This window comes from Pavona decussata, unplaced genomic scaffold, assembly GCF_977016875.1.
Source record: "Pavona decussata unplaced genomic scaffold, jaPavDecu1.1 SCAFFOLD_9, whole genome shotgun sequence".
Lineage (NCBI taxonomy): Eukaryota > Metazoa > Cnidaria > Anthozoa > Scleractinia > Agariciidae > Pavona > Pavona decussata.
In genome coordinates, this window is record NW_028145432.1 from 4,706,730 (window position 1) to 4,721,326 (window position 14,597).

The 14,597-nt window shown below is 38.3% G+C and overlaps 1 protein-coding gene across 1 annotated transcript; it reads left to right on the plus strand.

Moving 5' to 3' along the window:
- The first annotated feature begins 526 nt into the window (after nt 1-526).
- LOC146488693 (sperm-associated microtubule inner protein 4-like) lies at nt 527-14,251 on the plus strand. The gene is made up of 6 exons (XM_085119472.1): nt 527-861; nt 3,556-3,735; nt 8,842-8,913; nt 9,942-9,971; nt 11,677-11,896; nt 13,690-14,251. The coding sequence occupies exons 1-6, from the start codon at nt 716-718 to the stop codon at nt 13,816-13,818; spliced, it is 777 nt and encodes a 258-aa protein (XP_084975598.1). The 5' UTR covers nt 527-715; the 3' UTR covers nt 13,819-14,251.
- Nucleotides 14,252-14,597: the final 346 nt, after the last annotated feature.

Below are 14,597 nucleotides of genomic sequence, written 5' to 3' on the forward strand. Positions count from 1 at the left end.
GCTCCCCGTCTGGTTAAACGTCCTCAACGTTTATAAGTTAAATGCCCAGAAATCTAATTTCCTACGAAATGCACTTCAAAGTGTCAAAGCTGTAATGTTATGGGACGCCCAAGTATACAGTACCCACAAGGCAAACTGATAAATGGACATGAGCTTCTCACAAAGAACTTTCAACTTTACGTATTACGTTCAATGGCCATAAATACATTTTTCAACTTGACGTATTAAGTTCAATGCCCATAAATCCATTTTTCATGGTACCAATTCTGTAATGTGCAGGGTTTGTAAAATTGAAGGCTTTTTGCAGCTCTTTTGTGATTGATAATTACCAGTATAACAAAGAGTACGCAAATTACCGCGTACCGACACTATTGACACTGCTTGCGGAATGAAAGAGGAATATTCTACTGGGAACAACAAAACAGCCGGCATTTTATTTTGTTTATCCGTCATTGGCGCATAAAATAATTGAACAAATAGTTGTCATTGTTTGTGCCACTCGATCAGAAGAAGGCAAAGGGATTACTGACGTCACGCGCCACACATGACTGCACAGGAAGGTAACCTTGGCGAATTTTGTTTAGCATTCGAGGACAGATAACTCTGGAATTTCGACACGATTTTAGTCAAAATATTTGGCATCGATGTTTCACACATGATTAAGAATCTCTGATATGGCCATGTGATTTAGCTGTGTGCGCTGAGGAGCTGACAAATGGCAGTCGCTGTGAGCCATCTTTCGAAGTTACAACACGAACTGTACCGTGAAAAGCATGGCTATGATAAGCTATCCCGAACTTTTCAGTCTGCACTGGTTCACGATCCTTCGCATTTTAGCCGCGTAACAACTTATCCTGATCGGTAAGTGAAGAGAAAATTGGTTAACTTGAACGTAGTCTAGCAGCAGGAATTTAACAATAACAATAATGGCGTCTACTGAATAATTAAAAAAAACTTCAAACAAAGAGAACGCCACAAGCTTAACGAGAACAAATATTCATTTCGAATTTGAAAGAGCTTCATACTGAAATATAATTCTACTGAAACGCAGCCATTTTTTGGTTGTAACTTTTACCAACTAATGTAGACGACACTGGCCAATCACAGTTCCATCGTGGACAACAAATCACGCAACGGCGAGACTAGGGTCACGACAAAGGTTGGTCACGACAGTCCACTTGTTTATATTGCGGTAACGCACCAACAAGAAACCCGACCACGAGTGGGGGGGGGGGGGGGGGTGGGGGTGTAAACAAGCGTGAATTGGCGTAGCAATTTCATGATTGCTTTGTCAAGCACAAATGCCCTTATCCTGCTAATCACAGAAACCACGCACATAGATATACGCAAAGTGTACAGAGTACTATGCAACGTGCGAGGAGGAGAAATAAGTTGTTTCAAACAGGATCTTCAACAGTTTGAATTCAATTACTGTATCGGAAAGAGATAGCAAGGTGAAAACTAAACGGCCGCTGAACTACAAGTTCAGGCTTCCTAGTCATCAAACAAGCATTGTTTTTGTGTCACTGCAAGTAATATATATTTCCATAAATGTGTCAGACAAACAAATACATTTTCTTCCATCCTTCCAACCATTTCTTTCACTCTTTCTTTTTCTTAATTTAAAATATTTGAGTTTGTTTTTTAAGAGTTTCACCTTTTTCTGTTATCTGTTTTGATGCAGAAATTCAACCTGATAACATTCTGGTAGTAACAGTCTGGGTTAACAGTCCTGAGAAAAGTAATTCCATCAATTTGCTTTGTGTTGCATGTATATTTACACGTGCACCTAATGGAAAGGGGGGGGGGGGGAACTCGTCCAAATTTTGGCTGGTATTTGTTGCTTAGTTCACCTACGCGTGATCCATTGACAAACCAAAAAACCTCCTTCTTTATGCCTGTTTTCAGACCTAGCCTTGAAAATCCCCACTTTGTTTTCAGGACTGATGTTGGTTGATGTATCTGCAGTGGTACATTGCACTTTATCATGTCAAATGGTATTGTTTTTAAGTTACTTCTCTTCATCACTTGAAGGTGAAAAGAGATCATTATGTTCATATTCTCTCATGGTTCCCATTATTCCAGACCAAAAGGGCAAAATCTATGAACATATCTCTCATCAAATCAGTTCAAGAACCACATCATTTATTCTTTGGGGGGTGGGGTGGGTGGGGAGGGGGTATACACCCATGTGACTTACATTGGTGAGTTCCCCTGCTGGGTAAAACATTGGTTCACACACCTCTTTACCAATACTTTTTGCACTATGATATAATTAAGTCAGAGCCACTTGCTGCAAACTTAAGGATGGTGCCTACTTTTGTTACTGCGCATACGTTCTATGCACCTTGAGACACTCGGGTTTCCTATAGGTTGTGCCTACTAATACAGGGATATGTTTGCGCGGTTTAAAACTACGCGGAGACAGCAGAACTTAGCAAGTACTGTTGGTATCCAAAAAGCAAATAATGGGGTAACCATGCATTTTTCAGAGATAGTAAAGCTTCAAATTGGGAAAAAATGCCATACATTGCTTTGCATTTTATCACTTTTTAAAATTATTTCTGCTTGATTATCTCTCAAAAATGCATGGTTACCCCCAATTATCTTTTTGGATATTTCCACTAGCCCCTGTTGAGATCTGCTTTTCCTGCGTAGTCATAAACTGCGCAAAAATACTTCTGTATTAGTAGGCACCGCCCTTAATGTCATTCATAAACTGTGTTTGGGTTTTATTAGAGTATCCTTCCCCCTGAACACCCTTCACTCCAAGCTACACCAAAATACACAAAAACTGTTTTAAGTTGAAGCGCTTGATGAAAAGAAGCCTGTGCGTAGACACCTGTTCTCCTCATAAAAATGCAGAGAGCTACATTTCTGTATGAAAACCATCTAAAAGCAATGGTTACACCACACAGCGTCACCCTATGGCCAGTATCTCATGCATACACACAGTCATATCACCCGGACAGTAGCAGCCATGGACAGCTGTTTCAGCCTTGTTAGGCCTCATCAGCATGGCACAACCATCAAGCACCGAATGTGCAGTTCCAGAAAATATCCATACTCCCCCCATGGAAGGTCTTTTGTTTTGCCCCCCCCAGGAAATTCCAGTTTAGCTTCATACTTTGCTTCTAAAATTTTGACTTTTAAGACCCCCCTCCCCCTAGGAATTTCCAATGACCTTCCGTGAGGTGGGTATGGATTTTTCTGGAACTGCACAATGACCCAAAAGCCGTCTGCTGCTTTACACTCTGTTTTGTGATAAAAACAGAAATCTTGCCCAGAATCATGCGTTTTTACTCCAAGTGAACGATAAAAAAAGTGAAAAGATCCCGGGGGAACATTTCCTTAAGCAACTGAGAGCCACATGAAAAAATCCAGCAAATCTGATGCAAAACAATGAAAAGCAATCTAAAAAGCACTAGAGATCCTGAAGATATGTCCAGAGCCCTTCAATATTTATATAGGCAAGTCAATAACTAAAGGTTAGTGTAACTTTCCATGAAGAAACATAACAAAAAAGGAATAACACAGACACTCACCATTTTGCAGATATTCACGGCATCTTGAACAAGCTGACATCCATGTGAAATGTCCATGGGGACGCGCCCGTAGCTATGCTGGTGAAGCCCCTGTGTGTCTTCCTGACAGTCATCGGCCAAAGTGGGAGCCTCCCGCCTTCCTACAGAAAGGACATAGACATTATGGCAGTGGTGTTTCTCCTCATCCAAGGTAAAAGGCTAATATTACTACAGCTTGCCGCTTAATTCTATATTGTGCAGTTCCAGAAAAAATCCTTACTTACCCCACGTATTATTGAGTCCAAAAACTCTGTACAAAAGGGCAGGTTACGAAAAGGTGTTTCAATGTTTGTTTCTCGTTGCAAAGGTGGCATTGCTCTTTTTGAACAAGCGAATCCCTGAAAAGAGTGGCATCGATTAGTGAGTAATGATGAAGGGTATGATGAATGATCTTAAACTGAAAGATAGCAAGTCTAATGTCTTTAGTAACTTTGAAGGGAATGCTGTAAGTAAGTCGTATCGATTCTTTGTAGAAGTTAGCCTGTTTCATCCTCCTCTCTGCTGTATTGTAAGTTGTGTAGCTAGTTTGTTGTGTAGGTAACTATAGTTAAGTATGTTTCTTTTTTGTTTTGTAATGCAGTGTCATATGGTATTATAATTAATGAAATGTACTTCTCTGAAGTACTCGACAAAGTGTTCTTTAAAAAAAAAAAAATTAAGATAATTATGTATTTTATGTTTTGATTGGATAAAGGAATTATGATAATTGAAGGGCTTCCCACAAAAGGGGCGACATAAAGTCTGTATGCAAAGATTTAGCGAGATCCTGCGGAAAAATAAATTTCACCAAAAAAGCAATATACGACCCTTTTGCATGAATCCCTTCAATTATTATTATTACTTTTATTGTATTTTATTGTTGTTATTATTATTATTATTATTATATTTATTATTAATATTATTATTATTATAAATTATTATTATTATTACTGATCTGATGACCACTTCACACCATGGCAAGCTGAATGAAATGAAAGTAATGATGATACCAAGTTTTTCAAAAGCATGTGAAATCTGAAGCTCAAGATTCAGCAACTGTTATGTTTTTCACTGCCATCAATCACTGCAGTGGACCTCATAGAAAACAAAAGCAACAGGGTCAAAAAGTCTGTTCAGATACCATATATGTTTGTCTCAGTTATTCTGATTGACGGCAGTAAAACACGCCAATAATTGGCAATTGGCGTCTTTTACTGCCGTCAATGAGAATTATTGAAGTTGGGTTTTCAAGTTCGGAGTTTGCATTTTACAGAAAGGTGTTCTGATCCACTAGCATACATTGTACATGAACAAGTAGGTCTAAAGGTATAAGCCTTCATGACATCATGGGATCATAGGTTGTATCAGGTTAACTGCATTACAAGGATTAACAGGGGCTCACATGTAATAGTGAAAAAAGTAAAGTTACACTTCAAACTGAAGTGGCCCATCTTAAACTGGTTTGAGTAATGCAATTAGGAGTATTAACACCCCCCCCCCCACCAGGGATGGTATGCTAATCCTCACAGGGTTATCTCCAACAGTATTTTGCCAGTAGTCATGTATCCTAGTTTACTACTTCAATATTACAATAAGGCTCTGAACCTGTACGACGTTGACGACATCAGAACCTGGAGAACAATCTATCCCAAGTGCAATATAGCGAGGACTCTACTGTGCCCGCTGACGTGCTGCTTCTAGCAATTTGAACTTCCACTTTTTTTTTCTTTCTTGTTTTCCCCTTGATTTTTCTTGTTTATATATTAGTAGCTTTAGTTTTTAAGTTTTAAATAATTAACGTGGGATCCACTGTAATTGGCTAGGCTGTAGTGGTCTCCCTGCCTAACAATTTTTTTATGTATTCATGCATATAGATCTGTATCAGTATTTTAGTTAGGCGAAGCTAAATAAATAAGTCCACCTGGGTGAAGAGAGACAATGTGGAGTAAAGTTTCTTGGCTTTAAAAGGAAACATGATAATGTAGCGACCAAGCCTCACACCATTGACTCTCTGACCTCCAAACCCAAAGTCTGATTGAAAGTATGATGTGGTGACCACTATGCCAATGTATTCCCAATGCATGTGATAATGATAATGGCTAAATGAGTACAAGTACAAAGCATGTGAAATTATTAAGGAGACTACAAGCTATCCTGGACAAGTAAAATGGTAATCATGATCAATCATGATGGGATTTGTGAAGCATAAATTATTAATAATTACTTGAACCAGGACTGTCATTAAGAGGCAGGGGCCGGGGATTTCCCCTGGTTACTAAGAACGTGGACCCCGGCTATTTTCATAGGAAAATAGAAGAAAAATAGAACCAAAAGAAATTCCCAGCTGTTTGATTCCCTGCCTACTTGTTGTATTTATCCAGCAACTTGAAATCTTAGTGACAGCCCTGTTGAACTTGTTTAAAAGTGTAATAATTTTACAACTGAGACCACATAAGTTAGGCTTGGGCAGGCACCAATGGTGGTTACTGTCAGTCTGTTTGATATTTTAAATAAACTTCAGTGTTAGTTATCAGTGGCAGATCCAGAGCTCAGGTAATTTTTTTTTGTGTGTGTGTGGGGGGAGGGGGGGGGGTTTCTCTTGAACACTCAACTAATTTGCTTTTCGTCTTGGGATGAAATATCTTGACCCCCCCGGCCCTTCAGATCTTAGTTTTGGTCTTAAAATGTTGGGGGGGGGGGGGGGGCTCCCCAGTAGCTCTGGCACTGGTTTTCCTTGTCCCTCATAGTTTGCAGCCTGTCATCTGCACTGCCTGCTTCTGTAATTCATGCTTGCATTTGCACCACTAAAATGCCCACTTTCCATACTGGGAGGGAGGGGAGGGAAAGTAAGCACAGCATGTAGCTATTAGTTTATTCTTTAGCTTAGAAAAACAAAAGATAACTCTAGTTAGCCTCTAATGAAACACCCAGTTATGAAAATTACCAACTCTTATATTATATTTGTAGGAGATACATATAGTGTTGGAGCAAAATATTGGGGAAAAAGTCATGTGATATTACAGTAGGAAAACTGTCTGAATGACACCATCCATATTTTTCCCTCCAACAATATTAGTCTAAACCAGTACGTATTAAGGCATGTAGCTAAGGTTTCAATAGGGGTGTTCATTGAGCCCCAAATCTTGCTGAGCGCCGGGGGCACTCTTACTAGCGGGATCCGGGGGTATGCTCCCCCGGAAAGTTTTGAAAATCTAGGTTCCTAGAAACCTCATTTCCTGCATTTTGAGACCCATTTTAGGCAAATCACAACTTTGTTTTACAGCAGCTTTTTAAGCTATATACATCATTTCGACGGCATAATTGTTTCAACTTAAACAAGAAAGTTCAATGTCATTCCGTGCCCTGTCAAGTTCTGATAGCTATTCGATCTGCTGATAGTCATACACCAAGCTGGTAAGCTGCATCATTCTTGGGTGTAAGCCTTCAAACAAATTGACTTTCTCATCAAGATTGACAGGCATATCATATTAATTTTGATATGCATTAGAGCCAGGGCGGACAGCCTACTCTCTCCCATGGTACATCTCATGTAGTTGTTCAACCTCCTCATTGTGCTTATGGAACATTCACATTCACATTCGGAGGAAAAGAGTTGTGGAGAGGGTAGGTCATCTTGATAGAGAACCACCAAATCAGTGAGCTGCTGAACATTGACCTGGCTTTCCCTAATTACAGAGGGAACTAGCCCAAGCAGCATACAGACCCTTAAAATTTTGAATCTCCAAGGGTTCTTGACAATTTTTGTTTTTACTGAGGATAAGCCATTAAAGAACAGGTTTATATCTCTATTTCTTTTTTGGTTAATGTACTTCGACCAAAGGAACTTTATTTAAAAGCTTTTCTTCCGCCATTATTGATCTTCAAAGGGGGTTCGTTCGAACCCCTTGAACCCCCCTCTCCAACACGCCTGAATAGTATGTTTAAAAAAAAAAAAGCTTCACAGAAGGAAACTGGAAAAGAGTAAAGCTGAAATAGTGCAAAATGTCTGCCATTCTTTTGGCAAAGGCTGCTACACCAAGAAACAAAGGATTGCTAATTATTGGAAATGTGTCGATATCCCAAATTGTAAATTTCACGGATAGAACCTGTGAGATGGGAGGACAAGGGGTCAATAAGGTTTCGCTTTGCATCTCTTAGTAATTTGTTTTTGTAGGTGCTTTTGAACTACCTTAGAAAGCCACCTTAAAGTTAAAACACATCAAGAATTGTATAAAGGTCTACACAGGAATCTAGATGAGATGTTGATTGACTGAGCCAGTCGAGTTACTGGACCCAAATGAACAGGTCTTAGTACATAACAGATAGCAATAAGATAGAAGTCATTTTGTTTAAGATTTTCTGTTTGCAAGAAGCTGCTGTGACAATAATCCTCCCCACTGCAGATTTAGGGCAACAAACTGCATTTTTCATCAAGGAGTGTGGACTTACTGTGATGAAGCAAATAATGGTACAATGATATTCCAATAATTCCAGTAAAAACAAGAAAAGAGGAATACCTTTGTACGTATTCCTTTTTTTTTTTCCAAAAAAAATTCAGTGGGAAGGACTGTTCCATTTGATTTCCCACTGTGGCTTTTCCATACAAACAGAGAGTGCTCTTGTTAGTTCCACTGGGAAATCTGATAGAATGGTCTTTCCCAACATAATTTGGAAAACAAAGGAATACCTAAAGACGTACTCATCTCTGCTTGTTTTTACTTGAATTTTCAGAATATCACTGTACCAAATTGCTTCATCATATTAGTACCATGCTAATCTATGAAGTACGCGGTTTGTTGCCAAAATTTCCAGTGGAAAGGACCAGCTTTTTTACACGAATGGTAACTTGAAAATTGTACTGTTTCATTTGGCGTAAAAATCTCACCGGTTTTTCCGTACAAACGGAAAGCGCTCTCAGCTTTGTTTCATGCTCACGTGTAAAACTTGTTTAAAACAATTTTCAGCAGTTTTCTCGGTCTGAGTGCCTGGCATGACACCTCCTGGGTGTTTAAAGTCAGAGAAACACCGAACCTGTCTGGTTATCCTATAAAGAAGCAAAAAAAATTTAAAATAAAACATTCACCCACCTCTACAAGACTAACAGTCTAACATGCATCACAACCGCCATTTTCCCTCTCGTTTTTCAACTCTCGGGGGCACTGGGTTCCACTAAGGTTCGGAGCACTATTCATCCTCGGATAGTTGAGTAAACGGGTGAGTTTCTGTTTATACTTCTAATATTTATTGATATTTATTAATAATCTTGCCTTTATTTCAGAGGCCTACCCCTTCACCAGTTCTACGACGTGACGCAACTTAAGCGAAGTAAAGTGAGGTGGAATGACGAACTGTAAGTCCGAAAGCAATAGACCCTTCCGTGTTTGTTTTTCAACTTTTGATGAGGACTAGTTAGCGCCGGAATATCCATGGACACTACTGGAAAGAGCGCCTTAAAATTAGCAGACTTGCTAAATATGAAAGTGGTATGTCAGAGGCGAGGGAAGATATTGCTCTGCAAAGTCCCAAGATTTTGCAGACGTTTGTATGGTGGGGGCACAAACTTGCTCCCCATCATACAAACGTCTGTAAAATCTCGAGACTTTGTGGATGCATATCCCCGTTAGTTTTTAGCATAACTCTCTCAAACTTGGCAACTTTATTGATTTAAAGGCGTTCTTTTCGGCGGTGTCGATGAATTTTCGCTAATTCGTCCATTTCAAAAGTTGAAAAAACCATGTCAGGATCTGGCCACTAATGAGCTGCTTCAATTATTGAATTTGGCGTCGCAGTGTTGAAGACTTTTAAAGCAAAATTTTGCAGGCCATATCTGTTGAGGAAAATTATGTACATAAAATAGTTTTTGGGCCCCCGGGAAACTAGCCTCCCATGTGAAGCCATTCTATTGGGTCTTACAAGGAGTCGAGTATGCTGTCCATAAAATTGCGGACTGAGATTCTAAACTGGTAATCGTCGGAATTTTTTCTCAAACAGTTACTCTAAACTTGTCAATCATATTATCATTGCATGTATAAATTCAACTGATTTGAAACTAAAGCTGTGTTAGCACTATACCGGTACGACCCTTTTCATTTTCTAACAATTAGATTTCTCGAACCCCCGAAATCTCGAACCAGAAGCAGTTTCGCTTCAATTTGATTCACTCATGCACTGCAGTTCTACCCCCGATTTCTCGAGCCCTCCGGCGATGACTCAAAATGCCCGTATATAAGTGTACAAGTACCAAAACCTGATACAAACACTGTGCAGATATAAAAAGAACCGAAACAGCTGGAACAAAGTACACATACGTATGCTATACATGGATTGGTCGAAATCACATTCGACCACCTAGTTTACTTTACTCTTGCTTTTTTTCAGCATGCCAAGGCCGACGACAGCAAATATACAGTGAGTGAACTTTAGTCTCAGTAACGAAGATAATAAGAGTTAACTATTGAAAAGGGATACGGGTTTTATTTCACCCTCGGATACCAACGTCGGTTTTCGTAACCGTTACGAAAGAGGACCAAAACATAGTAAGCTACGTCAACTACCAGAAGACAAACAGTATATGATAATTTCGTTTTGTGAGATGGCAAGGCCCACTCAGCCAAAGCATGCTGCCCAAGTTAATAATATACCTTATTGTCAGGAAGTAAAAATTAAGGAATTTATGATTTATTTGCAGCATTTTCTTTCATTAAGTTTATTGACGTTTCAAGGTTGGCCGCCATAGTATGGCACGTTCTCTAAAGACTTGAAAGACTATATACTCTTAAAATTTGTTCGTGAAACGCGTAACGGCATAACGAGGATTTTTTCACTTTTCTTTTCCTTTCCTTTCTTTCTCTTCCTTTTCTTCTTATTTTATTCATTTATTTTTACTTTTTGTCGTTCTTGTCTAAGATTTTCTTTGTTTGGTCATTTCACTCCGTTTCCATTTCCTCCTGGATGGAATAAAACCTCCCCTGAAACCTTCCCATGAAGATTTGTCGATTTTTTTTTTTTTTCGAATTGTACATTAATTTCAGTATGAAACATTTTACAAGAATATGAGAACCCACCCACCATCCAATTTTCCATCTCTTTCTGAACGTGAAATAGTCCATTTATTTCCGTAAAGCGTTTCCTGGTTAGTTTTGTGTTGCCTACGTATGTGTCAGTGTTTCAGTACTAAGTTAATATGGAGTTTTGTAATTGTCAGTATTTGTGTTTTTGTTGTTGTTCTTTACGTTTGTTACAGGTTTGACCGTTGAAAGCGTTTGAGTTTATTGTGCGTGTGTATCTCGGTAAGATAGTTAACTTATCCTGTTGGTAAGAGCGATACTGGCGTACAGAAACAAGGTCATCACCGAGCCATTCACCGGCCGGCTCAATCTTTTCATGATCCAGTTAACTTCCACGGAAGAAGAAAGCGCGGGAAAGGTCACGTGCTTTATCAGGCTCTACACCTGTCTGACTCAGCCAATCAGATGTCGCTATAAAATGAAGCACATGACCTTTCTCTGTGAAAAGACGAAAACTTCATTGTGATTAGTCAGCGAATATGGCCTGGCTAATTTGCAAACCCAACCATGAACCCGCGCAAAGTGAGATGTAGAATTATTTTCAAATTATTTAGGACAACAATCAGAAATCGCTGTAGATAAAACTAGGTGAGGTTTCAGAATTATTTGAGCGTTTTATACCATACTTTAGTTGAATTTAGTTTTGGTTTAAAATTTTTCAAACCTGTTTGTTTACGGGAGTGAATTTAAGACAAAGGGAAATAAAAAAAGAAACTGGTTTGAAAAACATCAAACTCAGCTGAAACAAATTTGAACCTCAACACAAACATTTGCCCAAGTTAATTTGTTCATCTGAATACAAACAAATTAAATACTTTGTTCATACTTTCGATACATTGTTTCAGTTGTGAACAAGCAAGAAAAAGGTTTTTGTTTCATAAAGAAAATAAGTCGTTAACCTTTATTTTGCAGTAAATTTTACAACGAAGACGCATTTACATAAAGCGCGCTGCTTTTTTAACACATCCAGAAATTGTCTTAGAACAAAGCTACTTTACTTTATGTCCTGAAATGTGAGATGATGTGTTGAAATTTTTTTCCAACAGAGAAGGTCAAATAATCCTCCCTTTCCCCAAGGAGTCGCCCCTCAGTTCACACATGTCTCGACAAGCCATGTTTCCCAAAGCAGAGCAGATTTTGTCACCCACCCCTACTCCTGTAATTTTAAATAAGGCCATGGGCAGCTTTGGACGCAGGGAGATCATAATGCCGGTGGTGAATTCAAGGACTGCTACTCCTCCAAAACATCAAGTTCGACCAGTGCAGGTATATGTTTTGGTAGGGCCATGCCATAACTTGGTCAATATTTAGTAGAGTGTTATGAATTTTTCCCATCAAACGTTTTTTCTTTATACGTTTGAGGTATGACACATTTTAATCTCTGTAACATTTATCAGGCTATGCACCGAGAGCCGTAAAATACGTAGTTAATATTTAGTAGAGTGTTATGAATTTTTGCCGTCAAACGTTTTTTTTCTTTACACGTTTGCGATATGATACATTTTAATCTCTGTAACTTTTATTCATGCACCGAGAGCCGTAAAATATGCTAAAGTTTAAGGCGAGCTATTAAATAACAAGGTAAAACGTTTTTAAAATTTTAAAGGGGCAATGTCAGGAAGATTTTACTGTATGTTGGACAAAACTAGCCAAATATTTGACAGAGAACCCCTTCTTTAACGTGAAATCGCTGCAAGAGCACCAGGAGGAAAATATAACTTGAAATGATTTCTCTGAGGAAGAATATACTAAACTGAATCAGTTTTGAGCGATTTCTCCAAAATATAAATGAGGAACTTGACTGAACATTGGTCAAGTTTTTCAAGTTGCAATCCATTTCCATCAGTCCTAGCTGTCCACAGACAAAAATGATTGATACTAATTTCTGTGAACAAGGGTTATTTTAACAAAATTGTACCATTATACAAATATGTTTTTTCACAGTTCAAAGTGACACTATATGTAGTTGACACTGCCTCTTTAAAGCCTATTTCTATCAAAGCCAAAACCAAAAACCTCGTTCACGTTTGTTAATGTTAAATCATAAAATACACTGATCTAAACCTTTCAAATGGTGTACCATAATTGGACATGAGGTATTTTTTGTATCTGGTAGAACCTGGAGGGAAGTGCTAAGTCTGGCGGATTATTGAACACGATGCACCATTAAGTGCGATATTATTTACAAGTTTACAGTTGTAAATTACATCGCTACTGGTTTATTATCCATCATTTCTTTCCGCTTTTGTTAAGTTTTTGTCTTTTAATAAGGCAAACCGCTATGATTAGTTTTGAAATCGCATAACCAGTAGGTAACTATAGGAGACCTGGTTGACGACTGCATCAACTATGGCTCAAAAAGGAATGGTTGACATAAATTAAGAAAGTAGAATTCTCTACTGAACACAGGGCGCAACGTTTGTCGGAATGCGCTGAATGTTGTTCGTAACATAAGAAACACTTTGTGATATTGTTATTGTGGGCAATTTTGCACTGTGAGTTCTCGGCTTTAACTAACATGCGATCATACCCTCTCTCTCTACAAAAAATGAACGACTGATCACTGGTTAGGCCTTAACTTTACCTACCAAGTGAAGAAAAATAGGGTGAATGGAAGTATTTGATGGATCATTTTCTCGTTTTATTTTCCTTTCGTTTCTCTGTTCCCGTGCCCCGCATAAAATTCTACTAGGTGATAGAAATAAACCAGATAGGTACAATCATAATTAATTGTGCTTTTGAAAGAGTTTATCGGTTATGGTCAACAGAAGCCACGTTCAGTACGGTTTGAAATTCAAAAGAAATATTCACGTGTTATATTTAAGGAAGTTGAAGACATCAATTCGTGTATGAAAGGTTAAAATTGTTGCTTTTTAAAAAACCATAAATGGTTGAACCCAAGAAACAAAATATCCAAAACAAAAGGCATTTGATAACAATAGAAACCTCGCTTTTTTTCTTTCAACCCATCGCTCTTGTTTTCCCGGAGGTGTTGTGGAAGAGCTTTGAAGGCTACCATTTGTAAATTCAAGTAGTTTCTTCTAACTTTTCTTCTTTAGATTAAGGATAATTGGTTTTCTAAACATGAAGTCACCAGCCAGTTCAACAAACTCCACCCAAGTACCACTCCGACAATTCGACTGAACATTCAGAGGCGTCGACGCGCGGACTGGCAACTAGTTCATTAACACAGACGACTACTGGAGAGTGTGGAAAAAAAATACGCAGTCTTTGCGCGAGTTAAATGCCCCTTGTTTTATTGTGTAATAGAAATTCATGAAAAGCTTTTTTTCTTAAGTGGATTTTTGTTTGTTGAAAGTGCAAGATTTTTATTGATTTTATTGATATTTATTAAAATTGAAAAGACATGAAGTGTGAAGCCGATAGATTTTTGTTTGGAGAGATCAACTTTTAAAACAGACCACAATTTAAACCTCAATTTTCTTTTGATTTTAATTTATGTGAATTGAATTGAATTGAATTATTAAGTTTGCCAACATTTACCGAATCCCAGTCTAGTGGGAAATTGTTAAAGACGACAGAAAAACGCGTGTGTGAAAACAAGTGATCTGTAACCAAGTGTTAAAAATTTAATTTAATAAACTTATCGACAACAAAGTATACTTTGAAAGATGTTTATATGTGTTATAGATGAGTTGTACCACTTGTGACGTCATCAGTTTTGGCGGTGTGAGGTGTGAGGTGGCAATTACCTAGTTCAGCGGGGAAAGAGCTGGGAAAACATACCTACATCTAACGTTTTGGAGTTGGTTAAGCCGAACAAACTAAGAATTATATAGGAGGAAAACATGGCTTCCTCACCAATTGCCTCCCTGTGTTAAAAAATTTTACTTTGCTCAAAAGTAAATTCCAAAGTTTCCCATCAGAAAGAGAGAGACCAAAAGGTCCTCAAATCCACGAGACAAAAAGAGTAGAAAAGGAGAAAAAGATGGAAAAATAATTTAAG